The sequence below is a fragment of the Eulemur rufifrons genome, chromosome 2, assembly GCF_041146395.1.
Source record: "Eulemur rufifrons isolate Redbay chromosome 2, OSU_ERuf_1, whole genome shotgun sequence".
NCBI lineage: Eukaryota > Metazoa > Chordata > Mammalia > Primates > Lemuridae > Eulemur > Eulemur rufifrons.
Genome location: NC_090984.1, coordinates 115,940,601 through 115,965,571, shown reverse-complemented (window position 1 = coordinate 115,965,571; position 24,971 = coordinate 115,940,601). Strand labels below are relative to the sequence as shown.

At 56.4% G+C, this 24,971-nt stretch overlaps 1 protein-coding gene across 2 annotated transcripts in view; it reads left to right on the top strand.

Annotated features, from left to right (window-relative positions):
• Window positions 1-24,971, top strand: part of ITPK1 (inositol-tetrakisphosphate 1-kinase) — a 160,200-nt gene that overhangs the window by 95,198 nt on the left and 40,031 nt on the right. For both annotated transcript variants that reach the window (XM_069465245.1, XM_069465244.1), the window contains exon 4: window positions 19,280-19,397. In XM_069465245.1, the coding sequence (XP_069321346.1) occupies window positions 19,280-19,397 (118 nt within the window). The remainder of the gene's footprint in view (window positions 1-19,279; window positions 19,398-24,971) is intronic.

Genomic DNA, 24,971 nt, shown 5'->3' with positions numbered 1-24,971 from the left:
TGAGGGTGTGGCAGTTCCTTCCTCCTCGGTCGGCAGATAGCGAGGAGTAAATGGTCATGTGTGTGAAAGCGCCCATTGCTTGTGGAGCACCTGCAGCCACTCCTGCTGCTGTTACCTCTTCCTCGAGAAAGGACCGCAGCTCCCAGCTGGCCTGGGCAGAGTGTGGTGGAACAACTGCCCCCTAAGGGGGATGATTCCCATCCCCCCACCTCGCCCCCCAGACACACACACAGCCCACAGCCCAGGGCAGGTGGGGGTCTGGCTGCAGTGACCTCACAGTAACCTTCCAGCATGGGTTATTTTGGGATAAATGTTCGTTGCAGTCTGTGCTTCAGTAAGAGGTGGGGTATCTGATAAGGCCAGGAAGTTTCCTCCTTTGTGAAGAGAACAATCGTTTGGAGAAATGGGTGCCAGGCTGCACTTTCCAGAGGCCCCAGGAAGAGAGGAGATGGGGAGGGGCTGGCGTGGGGAGGGACCCAGACACACAGAGGTGAGGGACACCCATGCTGCCAGCCCTGACCGGCCAACGCCCCTGCCATGAGATGGGAGAGATGCAAGTTCAGAGCCCGACTGCACAGCCTCAGGAAGGTTGATACCTGACCTTGGTCGTGCCCATTGTCTTCAGATTCTTTTTTTTTTTTTTTTTTTTTTTTTTTTTTTTTGAGACAGAGTCTCTCTCTATTGCCCAGGCTAGAGTGAGTGCCGTGGCGTCAGCCTAGCTCACAGCAACCTCAAACTCCTGAGCTCAAGGGATCCTCCTGTCTCAGCCTCCCGAGTAGCTGGGACTACAGGCATGCACCACCATGCCCGGCTAATTTTTTCTATATATATTTTTAGCTGTCCATATATAATTTCTTTCTATTTTTAGTAGAGATGGGGTCTCGCTCTTGCTCAGGCTGGTCTCGAACTCCTGAGCTCAAACGATCCGCCCACCTCAGCCTCCCAGAGTGCTAGGATTACAGGCGTGAGCCACCGCGCCCGGCCTAGATTCTTGTTTTGATTTTTATTCTCCAGACTTTAGCAAGGGGGCGGCATGGGTGTGGCCCGGGAGTGGGCAGGACAGGGGTGCTGCAGCCAAAGGCAGGAGGCAGAGCCCGGGCCTGGGTTCCCACATCTTGTGAGCAGAGGAGCAGAGGAGAGCTTGTTGGCCCCAGAAGGGGCTCTGCTTGAAGGGCCTTCTCCAAAAGCGATGTTGGGTCCCTGGAGGGAGTGTTTTGGGGCTGTGTGGGTGGAGAAAGTGAGTTTCTGACAGCCCTAAAGCACTGGCCGTGGGCTGCTTCCATTAGGCCTGTGGCCCCAGGGAGGGCAGGAATTCCCAGCGCCCCGAGGCTGTGCTTGCTTCTGGCTGCCCCGTGGGGCCTGGGGGTGTGGGCCTGGGCCTATTGCACATCATTAAAGCTGGTTGTCTTAGAAACATTCACCCCAAGTTTGTTTGAGGGTTGTTGTTTCTTTTTTTTTTTTTTTTTTTTGGATCGGCCTCAGAACGGCTTGGCGTGGAGACTCAGTTGGGATGATTCCGTTGTTTTTCTGTTCCAAGGTTCACGCAGAGCCAGTAGCCTGGTGCCGCCGCGGCTCCGTCTGAGATTTGGGTATCGGTGTACAGACCCTGCCCTCGTGGGTGAGGTGCTCGGGAACCGCAGGGGCCTCTGGCCTGTCGAGCGGCTTCCTCAGGAGAGCAGTGCGAGCCTTCTCGCTGTGGCACAGGTCAGGCATGGCTGCGGGTGGGGGCTCCGGCCCTCCTGCTGCTGCCCCTGGCAGCCTCCAAATTGCCCCAGAGGGTTGCAGCGATTGTGATCCATGGGGCGTGTGGAGCTGCCTCGGTGGATCTTCCTGGGCTTTTCCCGGAGTGAGCTTAGAGCTAAGGAGGAGGCTTCAGTCTGCACTGTCTTGATTAGCCAGAGGGACCATAACTGTCCCCCAGATACTCCCTGGACCCCCCGTCTGCACATGTTCTACAGGGACAGCTCCCTCTGCAGCAGCACACTGTTTGCTGAGCAGGTGCCCCTGGGCTCCCAGCCAGCAGGGGAGGCAAAGCCAGAGCTGCCCTCACAGCTCTGAGTGATGAGTTAGGAAAAATGCAGGTCTGATCAATGCAGGGCCTGGCGTAAAAAACCATCCCACAATTTTTCATTGTAGTGACACTGAAGACTTAGGTTGCTAACATGGCCCATGGGGCCCCAGTGATCTGGCGGCTGCCCCTGCCCAGCCTCCTTGTGCCCCACCTGCCCCTTCCCTGCCATGCGCCCCCTGCCACTCCCCACAGCAGCTGCTCGGGCTCTGATTCATGTCCACCCCAGTGCCTTTGCACAAGTTGTTCCTTCAACTCAGTGCCCCTTCCCTGAGGAATGTCTTCCCTGATTATCTGATCTCTTATCCTAGGCCCTCCTAGCTTTGTGCTTTTCCTTCATGCCATTTGTCTGTCCCTTCACTGGGGCAGGGATTGCGTCTGCTTCCAGCAGCTGGGGTCCCATTGCTGCCCACATTGCCTGGTACATCGGAAACGTGCCTAAGTGTGTGTTAGGCGGAAGCACATGCAGGGTGCTGGCCTTGTGCTGGGCGAGCCTTGCATGGGGTGCTCCAGTGGGCCAGTGGAGGGAAGACGTGGCTCTGCTGGGCAGCTGGGCACAGGGAGGGAGGGGGACAGGTGGGTTCATGAGGCAGATGGGCGATGTCTGCAGGTGTCAGCAGGGGGGCGGGGCCAGAGGGCCAGGACTTGTGCATGCCAGGCTGTGGAGCTTGGACTTTATCCTGCAGGAAGCGTGGGGGGTGGGGATGGACGGGGGTGTTAAGATCAGATTTAATTGGCAAGAGCAAGGCCCTGCTTAGAAGGGACTTGCCAATGCAAGATGAACTCTGAGCAGGGTAGGAGGACACCCTTTAGTCATCACAGCCTGTGCTTCCAAAATGATGAGGGAGGTTACGACTTGGAAGTTCAGTGATATCCCCGTGCTCAGCCCCAGGTGCCCTGTAGTCCTGAGCGTCCCCTCCTCCACTGGCTGGCCGCTGAGCAGCTTGAGCCTTGTCCAACCCACGCTGGACAAAGCCCCACTCACTGCTTGGATCCTTCTCAGTGTTAAGTTACATAAGATGGATCTAGAAAGGGAGCTCTTGCTCCCCCAGAGGACGCAGGGAGAGAACGCACGCTTGGCCACACTGGTCCTTTACCAGCGTGTACCTGGAGGAAAGTGTTTAGCCAGCCCTCAGCAGTGCCACCCACACCCCTCCCACCCCCTCGCCAGGGGCAGGAAGCCTGCAGGGCTGGGAACAGGCAGGAAAGGGGTGATGTTCGAGGCCCACTCTGCTAGTTTACTGGGCCAGGTTCGCTGCAGTGACAAACAGCTCCTGTCACCCAGTGCCACTTGTGTCTCTGGCATTGCCACATGGCCTTGGAGGGTTGGTACCACTTTGCTGTGTATCTGGGACCCAGGGTGACAGAGCATCCCTTGACAGGCTGTCGTGGCAGAGGGACAAGAAGGGGGCGAGGCCCGTGCTGGCTCTCAGTGTCTGCCCCATGTGACACGGACTCTTACATCTTACTGGCTGCGCCTCGTGGCCATGACTGACTGCAGGGTGTTGGAGAAGGGGGATCACCCTATAGGCACGGGAGCCGAATACTGCGTAGTTCCCTTTTCTTTAAAAAAAAAAAAAGTTAAAATGCCCCTTAGGGTTGCCACAAGCATTAAACTAATTACTATGCCCAGTGTCCTTAGAGTAGTGCCTGGTGCGGAGGGAGTGCCGCTTGTGTGTGGGGGTAAGTGTCGGCCCCTCTTACTGTTAGCACCTGGGTGTAACACGCGTGCAAACCACTGGGCACATGCCTGGCACTCAGCGCATGCCTCTCCAGAGCCCCTCACGTCAGTGTTGTTACCATAGTGACGACAGTCCTACTCTGTCAGCTTGATCTGGGGCCGCAGCCAACTTGCGAGTTCTCCCTCGTGGTAGTTGGGGTCAAGGAGGCAGTGATTACGGAGGTGTCCCCAGGTGGGAGGTGCATTCTGTGATAAAGCAGCGGAAATGTGCACTTACTTTAGCCTAAAGACAGGGCCAGACAGGGGTCAGAGGGACGTGGGTATCGTCCCCAGCCCTCCGCCTCGCCAGCTGACCCACGGGGCCTCTGCCGCCCTGCCTGCCACACAGGGAACCTGCCGCGTCCCACTCCAGGGGCAGAGTCACCTCCAAGGCCGCAGCTCACTTGCCTGATTTCACAGCTGCCCCGAATCACACCCTGTCAGCCTCAGATGTTACGGAGCACTAGCACGGGGGTCCCCACTGTGTGCTGTGCAGACGGAGGGAGTAGAGGAGCCAGAGCTTTTGTCCTAGGCCTTCCAGTCCGATCAGGAAGATAACAGCTAACCTTCCAGAAGTTAAATAGCACCGTAAAATCTAGGGGAGTTTCTTGCAGTTTTGCATGTGGGCCTTCTGGCTGGCGGGGTCAGAGTAAGAACTGTGGGTCCCAGTGAAGGGTTCCTGTTGTCACCATGGAGCCAGGGGAGGGGCCACCTTCTGCCTACTCCGCCTGGGGCCTTTCTCATCCCTTATCTCTTTGGTCTGTATCTCAGCCCCTGGGATAATGGAATCACTTCACCATTTTTCAGGTGAGGACACTGTGGACCCACATAGCCCACAGTCTTTCCAAATATTCCCTGGAGGGGCTTTGGCCAGCAGCTGGTGGCCCCCAGGGTGGTGTGAGATCCATGACTCAGGGTCACCGAAGGAAGAGGTCGCGGTCTGGGTTGCCTCTCACACAGCTGCTGCCTGTGATGACGAAGCCATTGGCTGGCAGACGCCAAGCGAGACAGAGCTGGGTGCCTCTGGTGGCCTTGGTCCCAGAGGAGCAGACCCTATCCTGGGGTGGCTGTGAGGTCAGCTGCCCTGGGTCACGAGGCCACCCCTCCCGTGGTGGAGACAGCTGCACAGTCTGCCTGCTGTGCTCCCGAGGCCAGACCAGGTGGGCGGTTGCTGGGAATTGCTCTTTCTGCTTCGGGGTGGGTGGTGCCGTCTAGCGCAGTTGGGTGGCTGCAGTGGCATTCCCGCGTGGAACGGAAGCCTGGGCCCAGGCAGGCGTGCAGCCTTCCTGCCAACCAGGAACAGAAAGGACTTCCTGTTTTCTATTTTCCTCCTGGTTTGTGGTGGTGCATGGCTTCCGGACTTGTTCCCGTGTGGCTTCATGCCCGTGATAAAGCCCCCTGTGGTCTCCTTTGACATCATGTAATAAATCACATTGCCACCTCGCCAGCCAAGAGTACAGCTGGCCAGGTAAGCCACACACCAAGGCTCTGCTGGCCTCAGCACCCTGGGGATGGACAGAGTGAGGCACGAGGACGTTCTCTGAGCCCTGCCCTGCAGGTCCGGGCAGGTGGGCTCCACGCCCCCTGCCTCAGGCAGCCCGCACCCCTGGCAGCCAGCCCCCGCTCCGATCCGTATCTGCTTCTCTCTCCATTGATCTGTGGGATCATTCATCAATAGCTGTTGCATTCACTCACTCAGGAAGTCTTAATTGAGCACTTACTGTGTGCCAGGAATCATAAAAGTCATTGCACATAGAATAAGACAGGCCAGGTGGGTGCAGTCCCACCTGTGAGCATGCGTGTGCAGGAGTAAGGATCCTGCACACAAGACACAGTAAGTACATGGAGGAAAAGATAACAGGGCTGCAGTTATGGGGAGTATTAGGAAGAAACACAGCAAGTCCTGTGACAACAGCGGAGGTTCTTGTTGCTGATCCGCTGAGGAGTTGACACTGAGCTGAGGCCTAAAGGGCAGGACAGAGCCCACCCTAGGCAAGAGGGGAGACTGGGGAGCAGGTGAGGGGCCAAAGTGTGAGGGGGCAGTGTCTCCCTGGATCCTTAGGCAGGACAGGGCACGGAGGCCTGAGGACCTGCCATAGCCAGGTGCAGCCAGAGTGCAGTGGCCGGGACAGTGTCCCCAGGCTGGGGTGGCGGAGTGCAGCGGCAAGGACCCCAGGGTCCTCTGACCTGAGTGACCCCTGGTTGTCCCAGAGGTCGGCTGCACCACAGCAAACTCTGCCCTGATTCTGATGACACGTCTGTCCCTGCAGACACCAGTTTGCAGGCCATATGCTGTGAGTTATGCTTGCAAACCCACCAGTGCATCGGGTGGAGAAGGCAGGGGGCCCGTGGGCTGCCAGGAGGACCCTGAAAGTCAGACTTGGGCTGGTGGCTGTGGGTCGGGGTGGGATGGGTGGGGCCAGCCCTGGCAGACGTGTCATCTGTGGCCTCTGACCCAGGGAAGCTGCCCAGGCGTTGTGTACAGGGGAGGGCAGCTCCGCAAACTCACCTGAGCGGATGCTGAAGGAGCAAGGGGCTGCGGCTGAGGTGGTTGGAGCCGCACTCAGTGGGACCTTGAAGTGGGCAGCCCCTTTCTTGTCCTTACTCTGCTCAGCTGTTAGCTGTGACGCCAACCAGATGACCACTGAGACCCCCTCCTGCCCCGAGTCTGTGATCAGGGTAGACATCCCAGCCCGTCCCTACATCCTGTGGGGTCTCTCCCTGGTCACCAGGTGACTAGTGCCATGGTCCTGTGACTGAGGGCGTGTGACACTCATCAGGTGAATAGCCCTGGTCGTGCACCTTGCCTGTCTCCCACTGACAGAAGAGGGAGAAAACTTATGAGTTTGGTGCTGAAATCTGGGAACAGAAAGGAGATTTTATTTTCAGTGGGAGCCCTGGGCAAGAGGGGGAGTCTGCTCTCTCCAAATAACAGTCCTGGACTCCCAGTGATGGTGTGCAGTTCCTGCTGGCCCTGTCCTCGGGAGCATGTGGGGTTAAATTTTGGTGTGAGTGACTGGCTTCTGAACAACAGAGTTTTTCCCCCAGAGAGCTCACACTTTCTCCCCATCATGGCTCACACTGCTCACTGCTGGATAAGGTGCATGACCCCGTGATGCCTCAGTTTGCCCGGGAGGATGACCCACGTGGACCATCGTGGGTGGTGTCACCGTTGGGATGGGGGTGCCTGTGACCTGCAGGCCACAGGAGATGCACTGGGGCCTGTGTGTATTACACATGCAGGGACCCCCCCCCCCCCACGGCCCCTTTTAGCTCCTTCCCCCTCATCTGGAGTGGGCTTCCCTCTGTCTGCTGGTGGTGGGGGTCACGTGCAGCTCATCCTGGAGGCTGGGGCCTGGGTATTCACTCTGACATCTGTTCACCACCAGGGAGAGGGGGTTGCTGGGGGTGTTCTGCTCCAAGGCGGCTTCGTCTGTGCATCCCGAGTGCTCCAGCATTCTGCCAACGCCTGTCCCGCTTGGGACGAGGAGTTTCCCAGGCAGCCCGTGGACTGTGAGTCTGGTGGATTCCATGGGTGTGGCTTTCCCTGCGGCTCCTCTGCCCAGCTCTCAGCAGTCCTGCCTGTACTAGGAGGCGTGTGGAGCAGATCTGTGAACAGAGCGTCCCTCCTGCCCAGCCAGCCGCGTCCCCTCTTGAGGGGCAGCCACTGGTTCCAGGGCTTTGAGCCTTTTCGGGGCGGGGGGGGGGGGGGTCCTGTGCAACTGAACGCAGACGGCCTTCCTTCGCCACGCTGACCTTTGCTCTGTAGGCTGTGTCTTGGAAGCAAGTTCGTATCTGTCTTTGCAAGCTGCCTCATTCTTTCTGACGGCTGCACGTTAAACGGCCTTACCATCCTTTACTTAGCTAGTTCTCCATGACGTACGTTTAGGAGATTTCTGATCATGTTTTAGAAACGCGCTGCAGTGAATACCCTGGTACATATGTCTTTGTGTACACGTATGACGAATTCTGCAGGATAAATGCCTAGGAGTAGCAGTGCTGAGTTTGCACTTCTTAGTTTTGGCCGTTGCTAGATTTCTGTCTGTAGGAGCTGTACCAGTTACACTCCCACCGACCAAGTGCTGCTCCGCTTTGCTCCACTTCTTAGGAGGCGAGGCGTCTCTAATCAGTTTGTTTTGGCCTGGAGTCACAGAGCGTTGGAGGGTGCCAGGATCCTAGCAGTCCCCTCGTCTGTTGGTTCTGCCACTGGACACGCAAAGCCCTGGCAGGGTGGTGTCTTGCCAGCCTTGCTCAGCTTGCCTGGACCCTGACCCTGTCTGTGCCATATGCCCGTGCTCCGCCTCTCTCTGCCACACTCCCTGTGCTGTGAGGGTCTGACCACTCCAGCCTCAGCTTGTGGGTTTAAGTAACGGATTCGAGGAGCAAACAGGCCTAAGGGCAGATTGCATTGTAATTTTCTTTCTGCCAGCTCTGCCAAATCACAGAGACGATATTATGCAAAAGGTCAAGGCCGTCCGTCAATCTGTCCTGAGCAGGGAAGTCCAGCACACATCCCCCTAAGGCCAGCGCCGCGTCTGACACACTGCCAAGGCCTCCTCTGTTCCAAGCTCGATCCGAGGCCTTGCAGACTGCTGGACCATTCCCTCTGTAACTCACAGCTGTCCCCGTCACTCCCTAGCTCAGGACCCTGTTGCTTTAGGACCAAGTCCAAACTCCTCAGCTGGTCTGTGTCCAGCTGTCTCTCCTGCCCTCTGCCTTAAGGTAACCTTTCCCCTTGAGACCTGCGTCTGCCCCAGTCTTGCCAAGCGCCTGGGAGGCCCTCGAGTGCGCTGGGCTCCCTCACCCCAGGCCTTCGGTTTTGCTGTCCCCGCTGCTTGGGTTCCCTTTCTCCTCCTGGCCCACGCGTGCACCCTTGATGGTTCAGGCCAGTAGCCTCAAGAACCCCCTACTCATGTGCACCCTCCCATGTCAACAGCCCCTGCCCTGTCACCTCCACTGAGCTCCCCGTCTGCTGCTTAGGAGACCCCGTGAGGATGGGCAGGACGTGGCTGCTCTGGAGCTGAATGATTGGCAACCCCCCCCTCTGTCCCCCCCACACACACATACTCTCTCTGTCTCTGTCTCTCTCTCTTCTCAGGGACTGTCACCCTTTCTGCTCTCGTCCTCTCCGAGAGGCCTCAGTCTGAGTGTTCAGACACGAGAAATCTCTCCAGAATACAAACAAGGTTTGGTTAAAAACAAAGTGTCTGCCGATGGGGGAGCTCAGCTCTCCCCCAAGGAGTCATTTTAGAAGACTCAGGAAAGGAGTAGGAAGTGAGGAAATGCCCCTGACAGACCAGGACCGAGTCTGGGAGAAGCAGACCCGGGGAACCGCAGCCGCGGGTTGCGTGGGCCGGGCCAGCGTCCGGCGCCTGTCACAGATGCACAGCTGCTGACTGTGTGCGCCCGCCCTGCTGGCCCTCCCCTCACCTGGGGGCACGTGTCTCGCTGGCCTCAGGTGACTGGGACCCGTGTGGTCGCCGTGCTGCGTGTGCCCCAAGGGCAGCAGGCCCTGGCTCCTGGGCGTGCGGTGGCATCTACCTCAGTTCAGGGGCTTGAACCGGTTTTTGGTTTGTTCTTCACATCGCAGAATCAAGGGATCTACAACTTAAGAGTCAGAAAGGACGTTATAAATGAGTTTTCCTGACGTTCTCGTTTTACAGGTAGGAAAACCCAGATACAGATGACTTAAGTGACCTTCAGAAACACACACAAAGTTAATGGCAGTTCCAGGACTTCAGCTCAAGCTTCCTGACTCTGCCTTTGTCTCAGTTGCACAGCGCCTCAGGGTCCATGTGTTGGAATTGAGAGGGGCCAGGTGCGGCCAGGCTGAAAGGTGGTCTGCTGGGGATCGGAAGGCACAACCCTTGGCTGACCAGTCAGGGACTGTCACGCAGGTTGCACACTGCACAGCTCAGTGGTAGACCTGGTGAACGGCACCCTGCGTGGCTAGGCTTGGCAGTCCTGCCCCAAACTCCTCTTGGCTCTGGAGGGCCCACCTCCAGCCACTTCCAAGGCTTACCTGCAGGAATCTCCAGCTCCAGCCGTGTGCCAGACCTGCTGCACCAGGGCACCCGGCCTAGTGCGTATTTCCCAGGGCTGTCTGTGGTGTGTGGTTTTCTGTGAGCTGTAACCAAAAGGCAGATGTTCTGGGAGGTGCCGGGAAGGCTTTGCCTGGGGGATGTTTCACCCTGGCCTTGGTTATTGCCAAGTTCATCGAGAGTGGTTGAAGTCACCGCATCGGTGGTTTGCCGAGAGGGCTCATTAGTTGTCCTCCCCAGAAAGCACTGCTCCACACGGCTCACCTCCTCACCCGCACGTGCACCCGACTTCACAGGGACGGGTTATGCCCTCTACAGAGCCATCCTGTGCCTTTGAAGGTGCGGCTGCCCTTGACACTGTTGTAGTCCCTTAGTCCTCCCTCTGCGGGGCCTGCTGCAGTCCTCATGTGGTCCTCCTGTGTGCCAGCACCACGCCAGCCCTGAAGCTGCTGAGGGACCTGCACGTGCTCTTCCCTCCGCGCCACAGGGGTCCTCCTCACACAGGCTACAGGGGACTGTGGCTTCCAGTCGTGTCTATTTAATATTTATTCTTCTAAGAGGTGTCTCTCTTCTATTTGTGTTCATTTGTCTTGCTCCAAGGCTGGGAACAGATGCAGAGACTCTGGTCTGGCTGTAGGTGGCCCCTCGGGGGCCTTTGGGAGAACAGGGAGCCAGAGAAGACCCCGGGTTGGGAGGGCTCTGGAGCCAGAGGGCCGGGGTTCAGACCCCATCGTGGCCACAGCTTCACTGGAAGAGCCCTGGCCAAACACTGAGGTGCTCTGAGCCCAGTTTCTTTGACTGTCAGCTGGGGCTGACAACAGCACCTACTTCACAGGGTGGCTGTCAGGGGGAACCATGTCTGTTCCTGCATAGTGTATGGGACCATGACCTCTGTGTGGTGAACATATAATAACTTATCCTGGACTCTCGGCAGAACCCCTGGCAGGGTGCCAAGGAACAAGAGGTGCTGGACTTCACCCAGCGCTGGGTGGGGAAGAGCTGGCTGGAAGGCCAGCCTCCGTGGCCATCAGCCGGACTGGGTGGGCCGGGCCGGGCCGGGCCACGCTCTCAGGGGCATCCAGACAGTGAGATTGTGCTGAGTGTGCTCAAGGTTACTTCCTGCCCCGTAAAAGCCCTGCGAGTAATTTCAACAGCAATAAGGAAGCAATTTCAGTTCTCCCACCAGGGCCACCTTCCCTGGTGTTCGTTTGGTGGCCGAGTGTCCACTGAGCACTCAAGCCCTGACTCAGTGGGTCCTAGAACTCAGCCTGGAGGGTCCTCCTGGGTGTGGCCTGCCAGGCTCCTCTTGAGAGCGGATGTGTGTCTGCTTCTGGAGCCCAGTGATGACCAGGATTCTGGAATCCCATGGGGTTTAGGGTGAGGGGCTGGAGTCCCTAAGGGGCAAACCCAAGGCAGGCCTGCGCCGCAGGGCAGGGCCGTGGTGTTGAGGCCAGTGCTTTTATTCTTTTTCTTCCCCTTAATTGAAGTATTAATAAAATGTGCACATAGAGAGCTGGATGTGTTTGCAGATGAACAGCCTGACGGATTCCCACAAGCTGAGGACGCCACGTCCCCAGCGCAGGATCGGCAGTCGAGCCGTGCCCCAGAGCCACCCCCAGCTCCTGCTGCATTCCAGGGCTGCTTTCCTCTCCGTTCTTTTTCTTACTGTCGTGACTTAGCAGCACCGCTGGTAACAACACCTGTCAACACTGCTGCGTTTCCTGCCTTCTGCACGTGGCCTGTACAGGGAAACAGCAGTCAGAGACTGTATTGGTCTCCTTTGCTGCGTAACAAATTACCACAAATGTGGTAGCCGAGAATGGCACACGTTTATCATCTCACGGTTTCTGTAGGTCCAATACTCAGCATAGGCCAGCTGACCTTCCAGGTCACACCACGCTGCAGTCCTTCCAGGTCACACCATGCTGCAGTCCAGGGCTTGGCCACGGCCGTGGTCTCAGCAGAGGCTCAACCGAGGGAAGACGTGCTTTGCTCGGGTGGTCACAGGATCCATTTCCTCGTAGTTGCTGGATGGAGACTCTCAGATTCTCTCTCAGGGCTGCTCTCAGCGTCCAGGGGCTGCCCGCAGTTCCTGACCATTGCGCATCTCCAACAAGGCCACTTACTTTGTGGTGCTTGTGTCTTCGAAGCCAGCAACAGGGGGAGCGGAATGTGGAGTCGTATACAACATGTGTCTTGGCTGGAAGCATGTCACGGGTCCCACCCTCACTCGAGGGGAAGGTGTCCTACAAGGACACCAGCACCAGGAACAAGGGGATCATGGGGTCACCTTAAAGTCTGAAACATAAATGGGTTCAGAAATGATGTCCTCACGGCCTAGACGCCAGTGCCATGTGCAGCAAGGATCAGTCAAACAGACGGGTGGGAGGAAACCGTTTCCTCTGCCTTGGGCTGTGAGCTGCCCTCCCCACCCTGGTGCAGAGCTCCTGGCCTTCCACGTGACACCTCTTCCCCAGGGCAGGAGACAGGGACACTGGCTTCTGGGAGGAAGGAAGGAAGGAGGCTAGTTATCAGACCAGGAGTAGGCTTTCTCCAGCCTGCTCCCCCCTGCCCCGCTGCTCTCTCATACCTCCCACCTGTGCTTCTCTGCGTCTTCATGTTAACACGTAGTGCAGCTGGCAGAGGGCCTGGCACCTGACTTGCCTTCCCAGCCCTGCACGTGGCTCCATCCTTGCGTGAGCCACACTGCTCCCTGACCCTCCTTCCTTGGAGAGTAGGAGCTCCCTGAGCGCGGCTGGCCAGGCTCGCTGTCACCTCGGAGCTGTGTCAGAGTCACTCACAGATGGCTGCTGTGCTGCGACTGCCCAGAATCTGCCTTTCCAGTAGCAGGCGGCCCAGAGGCCTCCGTGTAGGGGCCCATCCGCTGGCGCCAAGGGAGGTCCGGGAGCTCCGGTCCTCTGTGCTCCCTCCTGCTGCTGGCCCCAGGCTTTGGTCCTCGGTCTGATGTCCCAGACCTGCCTGGCTAAGCTGTGGACGAAGTTCTCCAGCACTTAGATTCCAAGTGGTCCTTAGTCTTCTTGGGGATTAAAAGCACTTCAGTCACCTAACCTGTGTTTCGGTAGGTGGCAAGATAACACTGCAGAGGCCCCAGGCACGGCGACACCGTATGGCTGGCTCTGAATCCTGGCAAAGCCCCACCTGGCTGTGTTTGACCTGGAGCGCATCACTGTGCCTCTCAGAGACTTCGTTTCTTTTTTTTTAAAATAGGCATAAAAAGAGAGGCATTCGTTCTGTAGACCACAGCGTTGCTCTGAAAGTCAAATGCAATATTTTGTGTGACTGCCCCCATTGAAAACCAGAAAAAGTGCTATATTTGTATGCTGTGGTGGATTATTATGATTTTTATTTAAAACATTCATGTCTGAGGAGCTACGTTTTGTGGTCTTTGCTATTCTCATCTCTAGGTATGTACCCAAGAGAAATGAGAACATATGTCCACACGAAAACTTACACACACGTGTTCATAGCAGCATCATTTGTAATAGCTAAAAAGTGGAAACAAACCAGATGTCCGTCAAGTGATGAAGTGATGAAACAAAATGTGGTGTATCTGCACCACGAAATGTCACTTAGTCTTAAAGAGGAATGAAGCGCTGATACGTGCCGTAATGTAGCTGAATCTCAAAAGCATTGCGGAAGTGAAAGAAGCCAGTTACAAAGACCACCTATTATACGATTCCATTTGTATGAAATGTCCAGAATAGGCAGATCGATCGAGACAAGGGGTAGATTCGTGGCTTGCAGGGGCTTGGAGGAAGGGGAAGATGGGGCCGACAGTGGAAGGGTGTGGGGTTTCCTTTCCAGGTGATTGTGCTGATTGTCACACAACTCTGTCAATGTACTAAAAACCCTTGGGTTGTAAACTTTGAGTAAATTGCATGGTATGTGAATTATATCTCAATGAAGTTGTTTTTGGGAACATCCTGTGAGGTGGGACTATCATAAACTTCATTTACAGATGAGGCCCAGACTTGCAGTGCAGAGGGCAGAATTTCAGCCGGGTCTAGTGGCCTCTGGCTCCTGAGCATGCAGCCTCTTCGTGGCCTTCTTGTTGGAGAAGGGAGCCAAGGCCCAGCAAGGAGAAGGGGCTTCCAGCGCGCTGTGTGGGCCCCTTTCCCCAGTGCCAGCTTCCCCAACCCCCAGAGGAGAGATCTCCCAGGTGTCCATTGAGCCGGAACCTCCCAGCCCTGCCGTGGAGGGTACACTGTGCCCGCCGGGCTCTCAGGCTCACACAGCCCAGTGGGCAGAGTTTCCGCCCCTGGGTCCTGCCTGTGGGTGGCGAGGAGCTTGCCCAGTCAGAGGGAACAAGCTGTTAGAGTGAGCAGAGCTGAGCCCGGACCTTGTCTCTGACCAAAACTCTCAGGGTCCTGAGAAAAACAAGGAGAAGCCTTGCCAAGCTCGCGGTACCATTGGAAGAGCCACACACACGTGAGGGTGCCGCGAGGCCTGCCCGCGCTCCGGTTGTGCACGTCCCAGCGCAGAGGTCGGTCAGCACCCTGGCGCCTCTGCCAGGCGGCCTCGCACGGACCCTTGCTCCAGAGCTGCAGCCTGCAAGCTGGCCTGGGACTCAGAGACTCTAATTCGGATCATGTCCGGTTTATCTGGTTTTTTTCTTTTCTAGCTTGTGCTTTTAGTAGCACATCTAGGAAACCATTGTTTAATGCAGGGTCATGAAGATTTATGCCAATGTTGTCTTGTAAGAGTTTTATAGTTTGAGCTCCTACCCAATAAGATTTTTATATTAAAAGTTATTGGAAACCCTTTTATCCAGCAGTGTGCGTATAGTGAGTCCCAGGCAAGCGGCCATTTTTAAATGATTACTGATTATGATTATTTTTATTTGTCATCTTTTCTATAATCTCTCATCATGTTTCCCATCTTTGTACCTGCCTCTTATTCCTTCTTGAAAGGTAATATTGATGTTTTAAATCCATTTCTGGCACAGATGGGGATACAGGGTAGAAGAAGGGGAAGACCTGGTTCCCTCCCCCCCAATTTTCTCACATTTTGTATTATGGAAAAGTTAAAAATATTTGAGAAGGGAGAATGCTGTCATGCACTCCCGGGCAGCATCTCCCAGCTTCAGCAACTCGTGGCCGCTCATTTCATGTCTGCCTCACCTACTTTTCCCCCTACCCCCTGCACCAAATTGTTTTGAAGCAAATCCCAGCCATCATACTTAATCTGTAAATAGTTGTAACGTGCATCACTAAAAATGAATCTGTGGAGGGTCACAGCCTGGACCCTGGGCTGCCGTGGGGTGGGGGATCGTGTCCTGCCCCAGGTGCCAGCAGGAGCATGGGCACAGGCCAGAACAGCCCGCTGCCCCTCGCTCTGCTGGACGGGCAGGGCCAGGTGAGCCTAGGGGTCTTGGCTCAGGTTTGCCCGGAAGAGTCCAAGTGTTGTAGAATAATGAGAATCCTTTTCGTTTTTGTCTCTACACCCTCCTTTCCCATCCACAGAGTCATGAACTGAAGGCACACGGCTGTCCTCACTCCCCTCCCCTAAGCACACTGGAGAGCAGCCTGAGTAGCAGGAAGGCCATCCTGCTGTGTACAATATCCATTTCGAATAAAGGAGGAGCTCAGAGCATTAACTCCAGCTTCTTGTTTCCAGACAAGAGTAAATGGCAGAAGCAGGATTTGAACCCGGGGCTTTTGGTGGCATTTTCTCTTAGATAGGAGAATCCCTGTGCCTCACTCCCCACTCACTTCCCCCCTGCAGGACCGCACAGGAAATCGTATCTCTGATGTTCGTCTTGTCCTCATTCAGCTCAGGTTCTCAGTGCCAGCCCAGCAGAGGGCCGAGTGCCCCTGTGGGCATCATACCGTGGGCTTGGGACATCTGAAAAAAGCCTGGGAGCACTTGTGCTCTGGGTGGCACCTGGCTGGGCTCCCCCGCGGGTGTTTTGCAGCCCTCCCACTGGCCCTCCTGGCCCGGGGCTGTCAGTTCCTGCTTAAAGCCAGGCTGCCCTTACTGACTCCCAGGGTCCCTCTCCAGGTGTGCTGGGGCAGGCAGGCCCCCAAGGGAACGAGTGTTTACCATTCGCCATGGAGATGGTTTGGGCCTTTCTTCTTCTGAGTGCTGATAACATGGTACAGGGTGCGCACCCTTCCAGCAGTTTGTTTGGTGATTCTGAGAGACTTTTGAAAAATGCATGAGGCTTTCGATATAGTAGATAAGCTGCAAAGCTTGGAAGGAAACACTTGTGGATAACATGGTGATTGGAAAAACGCTTTGCCCTCTCTGTCTCCATCCCAGAAGGGATCGTGTCCGGGAACAATAACTGATGCTTTCATCCCAGTTCAAAAGCTTTCGGTGCTTGCTTTTCAGATATTTTCCCCTTTGGTTTCATGCAGCCTCTTTCCTTCGTAAGTTTGGCTTAAACTCACATGTAAATGACTCTGAGTTCAGTCTGCAAAGGTCACTGCCTAACACACAAACGTGGAACCAGAATCAGCTTCGTGTTACTCAGCAGCTGAGCCGATGCCCTTCTGGGGGGACTGGGGGTGTTGGTGGGGAGGAGGGAGCATGTCCGTGTTGTGAATGGCCTCGGTTGCTGGGGAGAGGTGGGCCATCAGTCCCAGCGAGTGTCTCCAGTACGGCCTCCTCTTCGAAGGAAGGCGGGGAGTGTGTGTGGCCCTGCTGTTCCTACCATGCCTCTAGCAAGCAGCTGTCCCTCCCGTTCTAGAGAAGCTCCCCTCTGCAGCCTTGAAGTCTGTCTGCCTTTACAAACACCGCTCCTTGATTTTCTCAGTCAATTTAGACCCACAGAACGTGAAGCCATCTTTGCAAGGACCTTAAAGGTCACCTGCAGTAACTGCTCATGTCACAGGTGAGAAGACTGAGACAGCCCAGTGGCTTGCCTGCAGGTGACAGCAAGAATCTATAACTCTGGGTGCCTGGGTTTCTTGGCTCCTTGTCGCATAGCCCTCCGGTGACCGGGCTACTCCCTAGTGTTGGGGGAGGGGAGTGAGAACAGCTGAGCACCTTCAGTTCCTGACTCGGGCTTGAATTGGCTGGCAGGGTCACATGTAGACCTGGTGCAGTGAAGCACATGCATGTCTGCTGCACCCCGCACGGTACCCTGAGCACTGCCAAAGATGGGCAGCTTGAGCGGATGACCTTTTAGCACTGTGATATTAACATGATCCCATACATTCGTGTGGGGAGGGTCTCATGCACGACATGCTCTTGTGGAAGCACAGACCAGGTTCAGGAGAACAAACTCTGATAAAGGAATGGTGCCAAGAAAGATAGCTGCCCAGGGGGAGCCCCCGGACGAGAGGCCGGGGCTCAAGTGCAGGCTCCTGTGAGGGTGAGGCTGAGATTGGCCGAGTGGAGAACTGGTAGGACCGCGTGGCCCGACGGCAGCTCTGGATAAAGGAAAGCTCTGGGCTGGTCCCCACACTCCGAGCGGGTAGCAGCCATGGACTGCACAGGCAGCTGGTCGGGGGTCAAGTCCATGCGCCGCCAGTCGTGTCTCTGCAGCGGAGGAGGGAGCCGTGGAGGCAGCTTCTCTTGCGCGTAGGCCCGCAGCACACGTGTGCAGAGAGAGGCACTGCGGCGATGCGGGAGCAGGTAGGGCTCGTGCGAGTCCCAGGAGGGGAGAATGTGAGGCCACCTCCGTTGGTACACTGGCCACCACTTAGGGATGGAGGGATTTTTTAAACATTAAGAGAAAAAGATGAAAAAGAGCCAATAGCCAGGTACACCGGTGTGAAATACAAAGAGAGAAAGATTTTAGCCTAAAAGTGGATGTGAATTTCTAGGTTTTGTGTTGAGAGCTCTTAACAGTGATTACTAGGAACCAAAATAAGTTCACTGTAAAAAACTAATTCCAAATGGATCGTTCTTTTTGTTGATAAGGTTTACTAGAAAAGAAGCCTCGTGGGTGTTTCTCCCCCGGCCTTTGCTCCCTCACAGACTGCTGCCGTGGACGGGGTGGGGGGCAGTGGGTGACTTTGGCTGGTGTATCGGTCCCCTAGGGCTGTTGTAACCAAGTACCACAACTTGGTGGCTCAACACAACAGAAACTGGCGCTCTCCCAGTTTGGGAGGCCAACACTGCTAAATTAGGGTGTCAGTAGGGTGGGTCCTTCTGCAGGCTCCAGAGGGGGATCTGTTTGATGCCCCTCCTGGCCTCTGGTGGGTGGGGGCAATCTGTGGCATTCCCTGGCTTGTAGAGGCATCGCTCAGTGCCTGTCTTCACATGGCCTTGTCCCTGCATGTCTGGGTCCAAATGTCCCTCCTCTTATAAGAAAACCAGTCAGTGGATTAGGGCCTGCGCATATCCTGCATGGCCTCACTTTAACTTGGTTACATCTACAAAGACCCTCTTTCCAAATAAGGCCACAGTCACAGGTACCAGAGGGCTGGGACTGGAGCGTGTGTTGGGGGGGCTGCAGTTCAACCCACCGTGGCTGGGAAATGGCTTCCTCAAGCCCAGCCTTTCCCCGGAGGCCCTGTCTGGTCACTCTAGTGTTCCACAGTTCTGTCCTTAGGACCAGAGTTTTAGAGCCAGAGGGGTGGTCTTATTTACTGTGTCTTCCCAAGTTGCTCTGGCCTACCCAGGTAGCTTGTCACAAAGGGGATGACAAGTGGTGGTGCCAGGATCCCTGGGGCTTTTCTGTTGTTTTCCTACAAACATTTTGTTCTATATTTTATTGAATTTTGTTATAGATGAAGTATCTTTTTTCCCATGTAAATTAGGGTTATTTCCCCACAAATATTGTAAATTTCTTAAAAACTATGGTTTTTCTCACAGTTTCTCTTGCATTTCCTTAGTGCCTACCATGAAACTAGTAGGTACGGAAGTGAAATACTTGAGTGTTGGTGGCCGGTGGCCGCCCTGTGGCACATTTCTCTGTGCCACGCCCTCCCACAGACTCGATGACTCCCAGCCTCGGTCTGGTCTCCCCCGGCCCTGCCGCAGGGTCCTTACCAGTGCAGGGTGCTGGGCCGCCACTCACTCAGCATAATCGGCATGTGCAGCAGAGCTGGTTCCAGGTGAGGCTTTATCCAGGGGTCAAACGACCCGACTGGAACCTGATTGCTCTCCTGTTCTCAGCTCTGTCTCTGAGCCTTGCCTCCATCAGGCCTTGAAGTCCCCCTGGTAATGCTCATAGCACCCGGCCTCTGTGCTCTCTTCTCCTCCATAAGGCCGAGAGCTCGCTCCTCCCGGCATTCCCAGCAAGAGCCCCGAGCCGGACCCTGCAAGGACCAACTCAAGGTCACGTGTCCTTTCCTGAGGCTGCAGCCCCAGGACTGGGGTGCACTGATTGGCCCCTCCAAAGTGATGTGACGCCCCACCCTGAAATCAGGGCTGGTGGGTTGGGACGAGTGAGGGCTGGGGGCATGGAGGGCTTGAGGGGAAAGTCTTGCTTAGCGCTGCCTCTGGTCTCTAACCATGCATGTGCATTTCTTTCAGGAATACATCGATGCCCACCCTGAGACCATTGTCCTGGATCCCCTCCCTGCCATCAGGACCCTGCTTGACCGCTCCAAGTCCTATGAGCTCATCCGGAAGATTGAGGCCTACATGGAAGGTATGGACAGGTGTGGCTCGCCGTCCACGGCAGGCCATCGTGTGAAGCGGGGGCCGAGGGGTCTCAACTTGTTAAGTACTTTGGGACAGGAAGCAGTTGAATCCCATGAGGGCAGTCATCCCAGGGAGGTCCTTTCATTCTCCTCCTGTGACCTCAGCGTGCTCTTTGGGAGAGTGGCTCTGAGGGTTGTGTGGAGCCCGTGGGGTGGTGATGAAGTGTCCCGATGACACAGTGGTCAGAGAGCAGAGTGTGTGTAGATGGCTCAGCGGCAGGCAGGCGAGTGGAGTTACACAACCGGGCCAGGGAGACAGAAATGAAGGGCCCTTAAACACACGGAGACATGTGACATGGCTGCTGGACCTCGCGGGGTATGCTCTGTTCTCGCAGGTGGGAGCCTCCCCCTTAGCTGTGAGCTTCTCCTGCCAGCTGCAGGCTCCTGTCCCTGGGGACTCGTCTCCCCACCCCGGGAGCAGGCAGCTCCAGAGAAGTCAGGGCTGCCTTTTCAAGGTGTTTGTTTATGTGAGAAGGACTTTTTAGAAAGATTCATGTTAGCAGTAACCTTCTAGTTCTCTTTGCCTGCTGTGTTCCCTGCTGAGGGCTCTTGTTCAGTTTGCAGGAGAAGTGTTTTGCCTAGGCCCTGGGGCTGCATGAGGATTCATCCTAGGGCCAGGAGAGGCAGCCCCATGGCAGGAGCCCCTGCTCCCTGCCGTATAGACATGACTGTGCCCTAACCTGGCTGCCTTAAGCCCTAACCTGGCTGCCTTAAGCCCTGACCTGGATGGTGACTTGGCCCCAGGCATCATCTCCTGTGATGGTGGGATCAGTGGGTCCAGTTTGGCTTATAAGGACAGAGGCAGCCCCTCTGCAAGGGGACCATCGTGGAAATATGAGAGCAGCATTTATTGAGTATGTACTGTGTGCCTGGCTTTGGGTGAGGCCTTCTCCCGATACTCTCTATTTCATTGCTCTTAAAGATGAGCACCATGATCTTTCCCATTTTGCAGATGAGTCACAGAGGCTCTGAGAAGTTAACAGATGTGCTGACACCACGCAACGTACAGATGGCCAGGCCAGCAACCCTCTAGGTCTCTCTGGCTCAGGCTCCCCAGCTCCTACTCCCTCAGCACAACTTCTTGCCCCCAGCCAGAGGGCCGTGAATCTAGCAAGCACCTGACATGGGTGCAGCTGAGGACCTTGTCCCCCAGCGTTGGTGAGCCCTTGGTCCTCTCTGAGGAGTGCCCTGCGGGAGAGCGGGCTACCAGGCCCGGCTGTCCTGAAAGGAGTCTTCAGGCCTCTTTCCCTTGGTGCCTGACACTCACCAGCAGGGCGTAGAGAATGCGGGTGTCGTCCTGGGGCCCCACGTGGGCAGACTTTCTCTGCACGCCAGCCGTCCTTCTTGCGTGGTCTGGCGTGGTCAGCCTCTGCCGTCAACCTCCCGTCCCTCTGCGCTCCTTTCCTGGGTCTGTCCAGAGTCCAAATGGGGAGAAAGAGCTGCAGTGACGTTCTCGCTGAACGTCCCCTTCTCGGACCGTCTTCTCCTCAGTCTTCTGTGGGTGACGTTTTGGCCAAATGTTGGTTCTGGAAGGACAGCATCCTCTTTCCAGAAGGCGTGTTTGTTGGACACTATGAGGGGACAGGAGATTATATTAAAGTACGAGAAGGCCCAACTGGCGGAGGAGGATGGTAGGTAGGTCAGCAGCCACATCTCAGGTCCTGGACAAGAGCGACACATCTGGTGGGATTCGGGAAGGTGCTGGGAGGGGCTTTTTCAGAGCTTAAAAGCACAGGCTTCGGAGGGAGACAGACCGAGGTTGGGTGTGGATCTGGGCACGTGCTAGTCATGTGGTCTTGGACAAGTCAGGGGCTCCGCTTCTGCCGGTGGTCTGGAAGATGTGAGGAATAACTGGTTCATCACAGCTGTCAGGATGATTGGGATGGCATCTGTAGAGCACTTAGCACGGTGCCTGGCCCACTGGGTCACCCAGGAACGGCAGCTGCTGAAGCCAACCCTACCACGACGGCAGGGCCCAAGCGTCTGGATTGGGTCTCAGAGTGTCTGAGGTTTTCAGGAGCGAAAATCAGGGCCGGGGCTCAGGGTAAGCCCGGGCTGGGGGTGTGAGCGTGCACAGTGTGGTCAGGGAGCACGAGCCGGTGATGAGGCTGGACCTCGGCAGGCACAGGAGACAGCGTGTGAATGGCACGAGGAGAGGCAGGCCCAGGAGACAGGCAGCGGGGAGCTCTGTCGCCTGCTTGCCAGACACTGGAGTTGGGCTTCTCCTGGGGGCATGAGTGGGCAGGGGAAAGTCCCAGTTCAGTTGGGGGATTAGAAAGTTTAGGAGCTGCCCACCAGGGAGAGGTGTGGGTCATCCAGGAGAGAGTCCAGTCCCCTTGAGGTCCAGCAAGAGCTTGTTGGCCAAAGCCTAGAGCACACTTGGGCGCTTGGTCCTAGGCTGGCAGGAAATGCTGGATGGGTGGGGCGTGAGTGCTGCACCCTGGATTTTCCTTATGGTGTGTGCCGAGGCTGGGCTTGCATTCTTCCAGGAGGGCGGTCGGAGCCTGGGACTTCCTGGAGCCCTTGCCTGCCCACCCCGGGGCTGCCCACCAGGGGGGGGCTGTCCATTCCCCAGCACTGCTGGGTGGGTCCCTGCTGGGTTCCCCCCCTGCCCTCTGCAGAGGCAGCACGGCTTCCCGGGAGGTGCATCCTGGGCCCTCCTCCGGCCCACTCCCTGCTATTCCTGGAGGCCTGCAGCCTTTTTAGGCATATGGTAAATGGCCATAATTACCCTTGAAGTTCCCTCAGATAATAATAGCAATCTAAGTGACAGTGCTTTTGTGTTGGGAGAAGGGGCTTGGCAAGACTTCCTGGAGTTGTCACCATCCCTCATGCTAAGGCTGCTCTCCCTGTTCTCAGAGAACCTGAGTGGCTGCAGGGAACAGAGCGGGAGGCTGCTGCAGGGCTGCCTGGGTCCTTGTTGATGGGCAGGGGAGGAGACGGCCAGGGCCCCTTGCTCTGCAGTGGGGGTGGGGAGGGGGCCATGGCTCATAGGGAGGCCAGGGTAGCAGGCAGAGCACTTGCACCGAGCGTCCACACTCAGGTGGGCGTCTGTCTCCCTGCAGAGCATCTGCGTGGAGAACCTCTCCCTCCCCTTCCGCATCAGAGAGGCTGTGAGGCCTGCTGCTGGAGCTCGTGGCCTCGCCCGTCTGAGTCTCTGGACGGCCTTTGGTCTGTGCCATCTCAGTCCCACGTTCCCACAGCTCAGCCTTACCTACATCAGAGCCTGGAGGGGAGCAGGGTCATTGCTCTGCCTCGGATCTGTCAGCCTCAAACCCACCCACTCAGTTGGCAACAGCGGAGACCCAAGATAATGGTGGCTTAAATGAGATGGGACTTCATCTCTGGCAACAGCCCAGAGGAACCCCATCCAGCACTGGTGTGCGGTGGCAGGGACCCCAGCTTCTTCCGGCTGCCTATTCTTCCCTAGCGTGGCCCTCCTGATCCCAGATGGAGGCTGAACCTCCAGCCCTCGCATCCGAGATCTAGACATTAGGATGGGGACAGCACAACTAAGAACAAGGAAGCAAAGGGGAGTAAGCCCTAGCTGTCGTTTAAGGAAGGATTCTGGAAGCTACAACGTGACATTCTCTTTTTACATCTCTGGTCAGAATTAGTCACATACCGAGCTGCAAGGGAGTTGGGAAATACAGTCCTTGTTCTGGACAGCCATGTGCCCAGCTAAAATTTGGTTGTTTTGTCACCGTGGGAAGAAGAGCCGGAGTGAGTTTTGGAGAATCGTGAGCTGTCTGCCATGTCACCTCCCAAGACATGGGCCTCTGCCTGGGGACCCACCTTGCCCATGGGTGAAGACCTTGGGATGACCATTCCTCCTCTGGGTGGCCAGGGGTGTGGCCTCAGCCTGTGACCTCATGGCAGTCCCATCTGTGCAGCCGTTGGAGACCACGAGGCCTGGAGGCTTGCAGAGGGACACGCCCCCTGGTTTTCTCTCATAGAGGATGGCTTCTGGGAGGCAGCCACTTGGGGGGACACGCTTGCACCCACGCCCACGTCCCTCCCCACATCCGCGTCCCTTAGGCAGAGGCACAGGCAACACTGAGCCTGGATGTGATTCAAACCACGCACAGAAGCCTCCTAGAAATTAAGCCTTGCCTGGTGCAGGCATGGGGGAGGGAGGGAGGAGCCCGCGGTGACAAACTGTGATTTGCCTGGCAGGCGTTTGCAGGCCGTCTCTTCCGTTGGCTGCTCACTCTGCCACACAGGGCCAGGGTCCAGAGATGGAAGCCGCAAGGCCAGTCGCCACCCTAGGCTGAGCGATTCTGGGCAAGACTCTAGCTGGCTTCTGAACTGGCTGCAGCCATGTGCAAGAAGGCACCTGAGCCATGACTGGATGTCCTGGGTTTGTGCCCTGTCCCCAGGGGCAGCAGGTGTGGAGAGTCTCAGGCCACAGGGCAACAGGCTGGAGAGGTCCTTGACTGCTCTGTTGACTTTGGGGTAAGGGGTGGCTCTCCAGAAGCTCCCACACATGTGTTGCAGGTGACAGATGGCCTGTCCTGGACGCCTGGCCTCCCTGGTGAGGGGGTGTGCATACCACAGACCGAGCATTTCTGCCTGTGGTTTATGGGAATTTAATCAGAGCTCATCTTGGAGGCCACTTGAAAGCTAGACTGAAAATGAGTAATCTAGACACCAAGTGAAGAGAAAATAACATTCCTTAGAGTCTGGGAGAAAGAATTCCCCGAAGAGCCTCTGCCTGGGGGGTGGGGAGGACTGCAGGGTGGGTGTTTGTAGGTTGGGGGGGTTGCACTCAGAGTCAGGGGCTGGCCGTCCGCCCTTGGTGAGCTGCAAAGGCCTTGGAGGCTAAGGCCAGGCCTCAGACCTCCGTCCATCCCCTGCCCTGCGTGGCCTCTCTGAGCTGTGCTCTTGTCAGCTCTCAGGCAGGCACTTAGCGCTTACTAGGTGCCAGGCACTGCATTAAGAACTTTAAATCTAGTAAATGCTAATTTAGCGCACATGATGCCCCTGTGAGGAAGGTTCTGCTTTCATCCCTGTTTTGGAGATGAGGACACTAAGGTGCATTGAACTGAATCACTTAAGGTCACAGAGCTACCAGGGGTGGATCCGGGATAGGGAGCCACACAGTCTGGGTCTGCTCTTAGCGGCCCTGTGTGTACTGCCTCCTGCTCCCCCAGCCCCTGTGGCTGACGGGAGGCCGAGGTGAGGATGGATACCGTCAGAGACTCTGCACCTGTGGGCAGGTCATGCTATCCAGATGATACTGGCCAGAGAAGGTCCCCAGGGTCCACCAGCTTCTCTGCTTCAAATGGTCACTCAATCTCTGCCCCACACTGTTACCGGGGAAGGAACAGAATCCTGCCGCCTTTCTGAGGGCAGCAGCACATCAGAGTAGGAAAGAATGAGGGGCCTTGTGGCTGGCAGACCTGGGCCGGAATCTTAGCACACCTGGGCCAGTCACTGTGCCTGAGTCATTTGCGAAGCGGTGTTGACCCTGCCCCAACACTCCGAGTGCCCGCCTGGCCAGCCCACGGGGCCAATACTGA